The sequence below is a fragment of the Eretmochelys imbricata genome, chromosome 2 (genome assembly GCF_965152235.1).
Source record: "Eretmochelys imbricata isolate rEreImb1 chromosome 2, rEreImb1.hap1, whole genome shotgun sequence".
NCBI lineage: Eukaryota > Metazoa > Chordata > Testudines > Cheloniidae > Eretmochelys > Eretmochelys imbricata.
This window is the reverse complement of record NC_135573.1, coordinates 115,905,702-115,917,844: the sequence shown is the minus strand read 5'-3', so window position 1 is coordinate 115,917,844 and position 12,143 is coordinate 115,905,702. Positions and strand designations below refer to the sequence as shown.

General features: G+C 43.5%; 1 protein-coding gene across 1 annotated transcript in view; it reads right to left on the bottom strand.

Annotated features, from left to right (window-relative positions):
* Positions 1 to 9,786, bottom strand: part of TXNDC5 (thioredoxin domain containing 5) — a 38,624-nt gene extending 28,838 nt beyond the window's left edge. Inside the window, exon 1 of the mRNA XM_077810663.1 lies at positions 9,504 to 9,786. Within this exon, the coding sequence (XP_077666789.1) occupies positions 9,504 to 9,718 (215 nt within the window). The 5' untranslated portion in view covers positions 9,719 to 9,786. The remainder of the gene's footprint in view (positions 1 to 9,503) is intronic.
* Between the last annotated feature and the right edge of the window lie 2,357 nt (positions 9,787 to 12,143).

Sequence of the window (12,143 nt, the reverse complement as noted above, 5' to 3'; positions counted from 1 at the left end):
TTCAAAGTCTACTTTTTATGCAACAATTAACACAACAATAAGGAAGTTTGCAGGAAGTTACCTCTTACTCCCTACAGAACTCCCATTTAAAAAACAATCCCATGTACAAGAAAGCAAGATTTTAAGACCGTTTTCAAACTAGTCTCATGTAACCAGACTTGGCATATATATTGGTGCATATGAGAGTTTTACATTTTAAATATTTTTCCTTCCTTTCAGTTTACAGTGCACCATGCCCGCTTCAAAAAGTTCTGTTATAAAAACCTGATTCAAACCTAGGCTCTCCAATATACTACTAAAAAATCCTCCTACAATTACATATTCTGAAACATTGCTTGTGATGGCTAAATGGCATGGTGAGGTAGTTTTCAAGATTTTCACTTCTGGATACCTGTTTTCACCTCTTGACTAAGTTGGGTCTCAAGCAAAAATCAGGAAAGAAGAGAGAAAAGTGTCTCATCCTAGTCTAGTTGACATTTGTAGCAAAAATCATGAAGCCGCCATCACCACAGTAGCCAGGACGATTAGAAGTTGATGAGAGGACCTCAGGCAGGACTAGAAAGTATGAGGTAGTTAGTGAATCTGTTCAGTTGCATAGAATAGCACCAGGAGTCATTTACATTGTGTTTTTCTCTGATTGGTACTTATGAAGACCTTTATTTTCATGAACCAAATGAACACCTGGCTTTTGAAGAAATGATACAATCTCTTTTTACTGCAAAGCATAGTAGATAATCCAGAATTTAAGGTTAAAGAAGTCTAACCAGCCTCTATGCAAACCTCAAAGTTCAAATTACCTTTCCCTACATAAAACAACAACGAGGAGTCCTTGGGGCACCTTAGAGACTAACAAATTTATTTGAGCATAAGCTTTTGTGGGCTAGAACCAGTGGTGAGCTAGAGCTGGTTCCCACCGGTTGTTAAATTTAGAAGCCCCTTTAGCCGTCGCCTGCTTCTCAGCCCTCCCAGGCTTCCCGCCGAACAGCTGATTTGCTGGAAGCCGGGGGCGGAGAAGCAGAGTGGGGCGGCGCGTTCAGGGGCGGAGGCGAGTTGGGGCCAGGCGCAGAGCTGCTGGTGGGTGCTCTGCACCCACCAAATTTTCCCCGCTGGATGCTTCCTGGGAGCTGCCCCGGGTAAGCACCACCGGGACTCCCCACCTCGCCCTCCGGCAAGTCCCTCTGGCTCTTAGGAGTGGGGTGGGCACCCACTACGGTGGCCCATGAGACCCTCCTGCCTGGTTCTGGGGTCAGGGACAGGGGAGGGGGGTGGATGGGGCAGAGGTCCGGGGGGGGGGGAATGCATCAAGGAACGCGGGGGGGTTGGATGGGGCAGGAGTCCGGGGGGCGGGGGTGGGCAACGACCCCCTCGTGGAGTGAGGAGGGAACCAGTTGTTAAGATTTTGGCATCTCATCACTGACTAGAACCCACTTCATTGGAAGCCCACGAAAGCTTATGCCCAAATAAATTTGTTAGTCTCTAAGGTGCCACAAGGGCTCCTTGTTGTTTTTGCTGATACAGATTAACACGGCTACCACTCTGAATCCTTTGCCTACATGTTACATTTAAAGCTACTGGAGAAATTTTGGTTGTGTGCATTTCAGCCAGAAGGCAGAAATCATAGAATCTCATTGAACATCAAGGTACAAGACCAACACTGCACAATTAAAGAAAACACCATAATCAATAAATCTAGTCAGGGTGGATTTGATTTAAATCAACTGATTTAAATAATGATTTAAATCACTAGTCAGGAAGATTTGATTTAATCATGGTTTTCTATACAAAAGTACATTCTTGTTGGTTGTTATAACCTTAATACATATTCTTCACAACTCAGAGACAGATGTAGGTTTCATTTTTAGAAGGTACACATTAAACATTTTTAAACAGTGATTTATTTTGAAAACTTTTCAGATGAGTTTTACAGCTATATCAGAAAATGAATGATTGTTTGGTTATTTCATTTACCACAGATAATTGAAGCAAATATTTATGAAGTCATTGGGAGGTAAACTATCTCCAATTCAACAGGTTAATCATTAATATTTGGAGGATTTTCTTGCTATGCTGTATTAGGAGGAGAACATCACCAGATAGACATTTAAATTGTTTTATTTAACAAAACAACAACGTTAAGTGTTCTGGTTTTCTTCTTCAACAGCAAACACATAATATTTTAACAAAACAAGCATATGTCTCTCGCGTCTCACATTTATCTCCAGACTTCTTCTCCTTGTCCAGATCTATTCTGCCAGCAACAACCTTCTATTAGTTGAACTTTTTGAAACTTTTCAGTTTTAGAGAGAGAGGTAAGGGATTGACTCTGTGTACACAAATTTGCAGAGGGACAATAGAGTTGAGGTCTATTATTTCTCACCTCTATATATTTATTTATTTAAAACATTTTTGCTGTTAACACGCATGTTACTTCTGGAGACACAAATCCACAGTTTGAAAACTGCAAAACTAAGCATCTCTGATGATATCTTCTAGACTGAGCCTCTTTGGGTAGATAGAAAGATTAACTAAATTTATACAGAAGCCTGTAAAACCCCATAAGATTGGGTCCCTAATCCATGAACTACTGGAACTCATTTACAAAACTTTTCTTAAACATTACATGAATATACTGTCTCATACTATAGAATTAGAATTTATAATTCCTATTCCATGCTGAGATATCTTTGAGCTATAATGTATCTTAATTAATCAATCTTTAGATAGGTTTATTCCTCAAAAAGCATTTTATCAAAAAAATCTGATTTTTTAAAAACAATCATTGATTTTTATCCACGCTGAATCTACTTAGTTCAGACTTAAATATAAACATAAGTGTCTTTATATATAACAGGCAACCAAAGCTATGTCTACACTACTGCAATAGGTCAACCTAAGCTACGCAACTCCAGCTACATGAATAATGTAGCTGGAGTCGACGTACCTTAGGTTGAGTTACCGCAGGGTCTACACCGCTTGGGGGGAAAGGGGGGGCTGACAGGCGAAACTCTCCCATCGACTTACCTTACTCTTCTCGTCGGGGATAGAGTACAGGGGTCGACTGGAGAGTGATCTGTTGTCGATTTGGCGGGTCTTCACTAGACACGCTAAATCAACCACTGGCGGATCGATCTCGGAGCATGGATCCTGGCTGTAGTGTAGACGTAGCCCAAGAAACTAACTTTTTTGTCGGACTAAAGTTAGGAAGTTATAGTGGCTGTGTAGTCATCAAGACCCAGAAGTAGAATGTAATCCAAAATTTATTTTAAATAATTACTCTTTACTGCAGAGAGACTGTTGTATCTCCATAGTTAAAACTGTATGTAACAAGGCTTCAATTAGAAGGCTAATTCTGGACTCAACTATAAAGTAATCCAAAAAAGGCCTGACACTTCAAATGTCATATGAGGTTTGGTAATTAAGGAAGAATTTGAGTATGGAAATGTAGCAAAGGTATCCCAAAAACTTTAGTTCTCTACTGTGCTTTCTCATTCTGTAAGGCAGTGGCTCTCAATCTTTCTAGACTACTCTACTCGTTTCAGGAGTCTGATATGTCTTGTACCCCCAGGTTCCACCTCACTTAAAATCTACTTGCTTACAAGATCTGACATAAATATACAGAAGTGTCACAGCACACTATTACTGAAAAATTGCTTACTGTAACATTTTTACCATAATTATAAAATAAATCAATTGGAACATAAATATTGTACTTGAATTTCAGAGTATAGTATATAGAGCAGTATAAACAAATCATTGTATGAAATTTTAGTTTGTACGGACTTCACTAATGCTTTTTATGTAGCTATTGTAAAATTAGGCAAATATCTAGATGAGTTGATTTACCCCTAAAAGACCTTGGTGTAGCCCTGGTTGAGAACCACTGCTGTAATGCATTGATTCAGCACTGGCTTATGTTGTTTTTTAGTGATGTACTCCCTTAGGACTTCATCTAGTAAGGATCAATCAGGTAGGTTCAAGAATTTGTAAAACTGCGGAGTAAGACAGGATAACTTTTCTGCAGCTTTGAAGTTTATATTGAATGGTGTTGGTGGCTGAGTGTGTACACACATTATGGTTTCTTGACTATTACTGAGAAGATTGGTTAGATTTAGGACACGCTTTTGGTGGTCTGAAGAAGAGTAAGTAATATGATATTGGCATACCTAGCTCTTTGGGGGAGGAAGAGAATTTGCTAGTAAAGATGACACTTGCATTGTGGATGCCTAGTTCATTTATTAGCACTTTAAGTGTAAGATAGTATTGTGACAGTACTAGTGGTGTATGGCTCAATGTTGAAAGTGCAAGGCATACAAGTGATAAGCCTATCTTATGAATGAGTGGAAGGTATATACAGATATAAGGACAGAGCTGATACTGTGTGAGGTACCTAAACCTTGCATTTCCACAATTCTAAATGTTTGGGACTTGGAAAAAACAAACACAAAACCCCCCTACTTTTAATGTCTTTATTCCTAAATGCTTTCCCCTTCAAAGTTACTTCAAAATTTCAATTTGTATAAAGGAAGGAGAAAGCAATGCTCAACTCTGAGTCAGTAAACCAAAATTAACCAAACAGTAGCTGTTCATACACACTGACAATCCAGTACAAGAAAGTAACTTTATGGAGTTGGTTGATAAATTGAGGGCCCAAATTTACATCCACCTCTTTCCTGCTCTTCTCCAAATGTTACTGATTTTTTGACTGCTGCAGACTCTGGTTTTTTGACTGCTGCAGCCTCATTTTGACATGGAGTAGTGGTATCTCATTGATGGATTTTAATCATTCTTTGGCCAGATATTCCCATGAATTCTGAAATGCTTTTAGCACAGGTTGTAATATGAAGAAGCAATATACGTCCAGTCAGAAAAGTCCACAAATTCAAGAAAGCTTATCCTGATCAGTCTCATGTATTTATATGGTCATATGCGTCTGTCATTTTCATGCTGCATTACTGAGCATTGTGCTCTTAGTGCTACCGCTGAAGATCGCCCAGAAGTGTCAACTGGTGTAGATTGCTGCTGTTCACCTCCTACATGGGCGGGGATGCTATGAGCACGATTGTTACTCTCAATGCTCTGCAATGACTTGCCACTTGTTTACAAATGTAAATCAAAGTCCTAGTTATGATCTATAAGCCATTAAGAAGTTTGGCTACTTGAAAAACTGCCCTTTCTCCTATTACTAGAGGAGGGTAGGTTGACAGCAACTGAAATGCTTCCGCTCTTTGTTCCTAAGTGTGATTTTTTTAAGACCCACATTACAACACTCTCAGTCCAAGGTCTGAATGTAGAATGCACTTCCTCATCTGGCTCACTAGAGCCAAGATTTGGTGACCTCGCGAGAACAGTGAAAAATATCTGCTCAAGCTTTTGGCTAACATTTATATAAGTTGTTCAGGAGGGGGTCACTGAAATCACAAACAATAAGCCAAGAAGGCAGCAGTTTGGCAGTGAAATTATGTGTTTTTTTAATTGTTGATTTTAAAGCTGAGGCACTCAGATGCAATGGCAATGTGTACCATAAGATAATATGTATAAACAAATATTCTAATATCAAGACATCACATTATACAGATGTTCCTCAATTCTCTGATTTAGCTGACTTGGTCTGATTTTGACCATTTAGTTGACCTGATAAATAATGTCAATTGACTACTGCTTATCTGATCTTGATAAAATATTGTCAAATATCTCAGCAAGAATGCCCTGATGTAGACAGCAGCCTACCTTTTGGATTTCACCATAGTGCCATCTGTTAACACATCTACTTAAGTGTCTTGATCACTCACTTTTGTATATGCTAATCCCACTTGTTGGGAAAAAGGTTAACTAAATGAAAGTGGAACATCTTGATTGACAGGAATCTTCTAGAACAAAGATCATATGTATGCGCATCTCTACTTGTATACCAGACCATCAATGCACATGGTGGTTTACAAAGCAAAACACACAAGTTAAAAGACACAGTTCTTGCCCTGAAAAAACTTACAATCTAACCTGACTAGACAAATATAAAGAAATTAACTCAGACGAGAGTGGGGGAGGGAGAGGAAGGTACACAACCATTAAACCTTCTCCCCTAAAACAAAAAGAAAAGATGTCTAGCCATTAACCTTCTTCCTTAATATCACAGCTATTAAAGCCCCCGCAAATCCCTCTCTCTCAAAAAAAAGCAAACAAATAATCTACACTGAATACCGATGTAAATAAACTCCCACTCCTCGACTCTTAACAAAAAGCCTCTTCATAATGCATCCCTCAAACACACAGACATCCCCAAGCGGTTCACATTTTTCTGAGTTACGTAACTCAGGTAAGTAACTTGTATTTTGTAATTAGGTGTAAGTATCTATCTATCTATCTACGGCTAATCCTACTGGAGACCATAATGTCTTACTCTGTTTTGTGACTGCTGTTACTGTTCTAATAAATCAGTGGTTTGACCATTTTTGACAATATTTGACCAGTCAACTGACCACCCTTAATTGAGTGTGGGGACAAACATTATTTCCCCACAACTCCTCTTCGGGAGCTCCCTGAAAGGAACATGCCAACCAGGTAAAACCAAATTAATTTCTACTGCTAGGTCTTACAGGTGGGTCAGCGGCACTCTGATCAAATGGCTGCTGATAGATCTTGTACAGGGGGCTCGCATCCTAAGAGATTATAAAACAGTCTCAGGGGTTTAGACCAGCCTGTCCTTTCCATATTGCTAAACTGAAAGAGGATCGTAGTATGGAAAATCTGAGAAACTTGAAAACCAGTATCAAGAGGCACAACCTGACCAGGAGATAGACACCTACTGCTCTAAGGAGACTACCAAGATGAATGCTATTTCCAGGTTATCTCCAGGTCAAAAGGCTCACTAATTAAGTAAAGTACTGAAACCCTGTACAGAGCTATGAACTGGCAATGTTAGAAACAAAATAGAGTCCAAAGTTTACAAGCTTTAATCTGTAGGATAAACTCACTCACTGAAAATTTCACTGTATCTATTATTTCTGTAATTGGCAGGTTTCTCCATACATGTTTGCCAACATGTCTATGTAAATATTTGGATGTAGAGGATGGCACAAGACCTATCTCACGTGAATTAATTGCGTGGTTAGTCAAGTAGAAAGCCATTTGATGTCTGGAAAAGATCAGTAACTCCAGACACAATAAAGCATTTTTAAAATGGAGGTCATAAGACTGCCTATAATTATTATTTTGACTTCTACCTCCAAAGACTCCATAACAGAGTTCAGACATCCACTGCACTATCTAAAAATTCCATCCTTTTACCCCCAGTTATGAGGCTATCATGATCTACTGCATGTAGGAGGAGTTAAGACTAAGCTCTAGCTCAAACATAGACGCCCACAATTCTGCAATGAATTCCATACACACAGGCCACCACACTTAAGAGGAGAGCCAATGAATTCAATCGGGCTTGTATGGATCTCATTGCAGAACCAGAGCTATAACATGTCATATACTAAAACTGGTGCCAGAGGACTTCTCAATTAAGTAACTAGTAAGCCAAATACGAATACCCAACAGGACTAACATAAAATACAGATAGGTTTCAGAGTAACAGCTGTGTTAGTCTGTATTTGCAAAAAGAAAAGGAGTACTTGGGGCACCTTAGAGACTAACCAATTTATTTGAGCATAAGCGTTCGTGAGCTACAGCTCACTTCATCGGATGCATACTGTGGAAACTGCAGAAGACATTATATACACAGAGACCATGGAACAATACCTCCTCCCACCCCACTCTCCTGCTGGTAATAGCTTATCTAAAGTGATCACTCTCCTTACAATGTGTATGATAATCAAGTTGGGCCATTTGCAGCACAAATCCAGGTTTTCTCACCCTCCGCCCCCCCCCACAAACTCACTCTCCTGCTGGTAATAGCCCATCCAAAGTGACCACTCTCCTTACAATGTGTCTGATAATCAAGGTGGGCCATTTCCAGCACAAATCCAGGTTTTCTCACAGATGCGTCCCACTGAAGGTATTCACAAGCAACAGATAACATTTATTACTTATATAATCCTTTGTATTTTCAGAGTTCTGCTCAAACATTAATACTCCCCAAGGTATGTGGAAGGTATTATCCCTATTTTTCTGATGAGTAAAAAGAGACAGATTAAGGACCAGTTTTTTCAGAGACGCTGACCACCCACAACTCCAAATAGAGTCAAGGGGAACTGTGGTTGCTCATCCCTAACTGACTTGTCCAACGTCACACAGTGCTAAATTTGGATTAGAATTTAGGAGTTCATGATACCAAAAAAGTGCGCTGGAACAATATCCATTTCTTAAGAACCACACACAAAACACATGCCATTTACTTTGTTCATATTCATGGAGAAAGGAGGAAACAGAAAACCCACAGAATCATTAGAAGTCAGTTTTGAAAAACTTCATTTAGAAGCTCAGTCAGCAGCTGTCAAATCTATCAGCATGGTTTTTACTATTACATTAATCAGTAAAAGGAGTGAGGCTCCATCAGCCCCCTTTCAAAAGTGATTCAAGGAAACAGGATAACAGAGGGATCTCTGAGAGCACACAAAAAGGGTTATTACACCGTCCTCTTAGGGCCTGTCTCCACGAGGATGGGAGCTGATTTTTTAAAAACGTGTTAGCCAACCTTAGTAACAGACTTTACTACTAACAGGTTTCAGAGTAACAGCCGTGTTAGTCTGTATTCGCAAAAAGAAATGGAGTACTTGTGGCACCTTAGAGACTAACCAATTTATTTGAGCATGAGCTTTCGTGAGCTATAGCTCACTTCATCAGATGCATACTGTGGAAACTGCAGCAGACTTTATATATACACAGAGAATATGAAACAATACCTCCTCCCACCCCACTGTCCTGCTGGTAATAGCTAACAGCTAAGCCAAGTCCAGAGGAAGGATGGTCCAGGGGCCGGTGTTAACCCGGAATTCAGAAAACCCAGATTCGATTCCTTTTTCTTCCACAGGCTTCCAATGAGACCTTGGATAAGTCACTTCGCTCGCGGGCGCTCTGGCTGAGCATTCAGAGAGCCCCACCGGGCCCGCTCTGCGGGTGAACTCCCCCTTGCGCAGACCCCGCGCCTGACCTGCCCGTGACTCGGCTCCCCCATCCGTACCATGGGGACAGTGACACGCCCCGACCTGGCGGGGCGGCGGCTGAGAACGGGCACATTTAGGACTAGGACCTGTTGCCGGGGCCTGTGCTGGGGCAGGCCACGTAGGCACCACGGGGGCGGGTCGTGCCGGGGCCTCCAGGCAGCACCGGGCCCGGCTCCCCTCGGGCTCCGCGCACGCGGGCCTGCGGCTCCCCTGGCTGCAGCCCCCGCCCGTCCCGGCTCGCAGGGGGCCCGGGGGCTAAGGGGAGGCTAGCTGCGTCTCCTGGGTTCCGCGCCGGGCCCTGCCCCAAACCCACCCGCGTGACCCCCGAGGAGCCGCCCCCAGCGGCCGCTGCCACGTCACCGCGGAAACGCGCCGCCGCGCGCCCGGCCCGGTTACCAGGGGGCGAAGAACATGACGAAGTGCGGGGCGCTCTGGGCGGCGTGGCGCAGCATCTCGGCGTTGTAACGGTGCCGCGCGTGCGGCTCCGGCTCCGGCTCCGGCTCCGCGTCGCCCCGCGCCGGGGCCGCGCACAGGAGGCCTCCGAGCAGCAGCAGCAGCAGCCGCGCCGGGCCGAGCCGGGGGGAGGCGCCGCGGCACAGAGCAGCGGCCATGGCGGAGCACGAGAGACAGAAAGAAGCCGGGCCACGTCCGCCGACCGCCTCCTTCCGTGCCGGCGCCAGCCCCCGCCCCCTGCCCGGCGCCTTCCGGCCCCGCCTCCCTGGGGTCAGAGGGCACCGGGGGGGAACTCAGAGCACGAGAGAGTCGCCCCCGTTACTCCTGCTCCACTCACTCTCCACCACCACCTGTAGCCGCCTCCCCCACCGCCTCTCTATGCTCTTCCCAGACACCCTCCCTACCCGTTCCTGTGACCTACCTCAGCCCCGAGCTCGTTCTGCCTCACTGCACCCTCGCTCCTGCCCCTCACTGTATCTACACCCTCCCCAGCCCACCCCGCACCCGCTGCTGCTGCCCACCCACGTCTCCGCTACTCCTTCCTTACGCCCTTCCCTCTCACACTGCAAACTCTGTCAGGGCCATGGACCAGTCAGGCCATAAACCTGGTGGGGTTGAAGCGGATGGGCGTTCCTGGTGATCACTTTTGTAATCACCTAACAGACCTTTTACATGAACAAATAAGATGACGCAAAGACACCCATCCACCCACCCACACATACTGCACCAGGAGTGTAAATCTAGAAATTCTGCTAAATCACATAAACAGTTTCTTTGTGGAAATCCATGAAGAAAAGGTACATAGACCCTTAGCACATCCTTAGTTAACAGTGGGAATGAAGACAAGTAACAGATGCCTAGTAAGTAGAGAAAACCAGCTTTAGATCTTTGCCTCTGAAAGAAACCTCTGAAGTGCTCAGGTTCCTTTTCGTAATGGTGTGTCCAGTGACATGGGAACCAGCTACACTTACAGCCATTTAGCCCATAGGATTTTGGCCCATGTGCTCTTTTCTGCTTATGTAATACAGTATAGGGAGGCGATAGGAGGACACTAGTAATATGGATTGGTGCTGTGTATGACAACACAGCCAGCAGCAGCAAGTCTCCAAGCCCACCTCAACGTATTCATAGTGTTTATATTGTTCATATTTAACATGTTAAAAATAGTGGTGTAGAGACTGTTACAGGCTATGTGAGTGTATGGGGAATGGCAGCTAAAGAATAGTATCCCCTAACCTTAGGGCTTTTGTTTTGATTTTCTGCAGTTGCCATACAAGAGCTTTTACTCTACAAAACTCGTGAGGGGTGTTGGGGCAACCCACTCTGCATACCATGTATCCCCCTCCATACAGCAGAATATAAGATATAAAACACATTTAAGATACTGCCCTAAAGTATTAATTCCCCCATCTGTGCTTTCAGAGACCACATACATAAAGGATAGGGACAACAGGTCAACTTTGAGAGCCATGCTGCCATTATTTGTAAATTACCAGTTTAGATCGCAGAGGAGACTTTTCATTGGGTCTGAGATTCATGTAGTCCACGTGTGTTTCTGCAGACTTTGGCCAACACAGGTTTGGAAGGTTCCACTCCACAGTGTTGCCATCCTCCATAGCAGACAAGAGAAAGTAAGGGACTCATGGAACTGATAAAAGCCACAGATGTTTGCAAGGTTTCAGAGTAGCAGCCGTGTTAGTCTGTATCCGCAAAAAGAAAAGGAGGGCTCGTGGCACCTTAGAGACTAACAAATTTATTTGAGCATAAGCTTTTGTAAGCTACAGCTCACTTCATCGGATGCAAATAAGTTTTCCGCTCCTGCCAGGTTATCATGGGAGAGGAAGATATAGGCTTTTATGGTGCTCCTCTCGGACTTCAGATACTTTTGTTTCTGAACAGATTGAAATTCAATCATTAGATGATATTTGTACCAGATCAGCCATGACATCTCAAAGAACTGCTGTTACTATATGGGTAAGTAACCTTTCCTCCTTCTTTGTGTGTTCCACTTTAGATGACTCCCGAGCAGTGTCCCAATGAAGGTGAATGTTGAGGGAAGGGATTTAGCACAGTTCAGAGAACAGCCACACCAGAGGCAACATTTGCTCTGGAAGCATGCACAAAAGTATAGTGGTGGGGGAAGAGCATACACAGACAAACAGGTGGCAGCTTCACAAATACCTGCAATGGGTATATTCTTAAGTGGGGCAACGGGTGGATTTTGCCCTAGTGGAATGGGTAGTCACTTTAGCTGGTGCACTCCAGAAGCTTTGTCACACCCCAAAAATACACCCTGAGACCCATTTCAATAGTCTTTGGGTGGAAATAGGGGCTTCCTTCATTCTGTCTGCAAAGGAAACTGAGTCTAGGAGCGGTTCTGAAGATCTCTTTTCACATTCAAGAGTGTGAAGACTGGCTTCTTCTCTTGAAGTGTGAGATTTGGGGTAGAAGACTGGCAACTGAATATCCTGGTTGATGTGGAAGTCCAGTAAAATCTTGGTAAGGAAGCAAGGATGGGGACGTAGAGTCACCTTGTCCCAGTAAAATACTCTGTAGGATGGGTCTGTCTCAAATGCTGCCAAC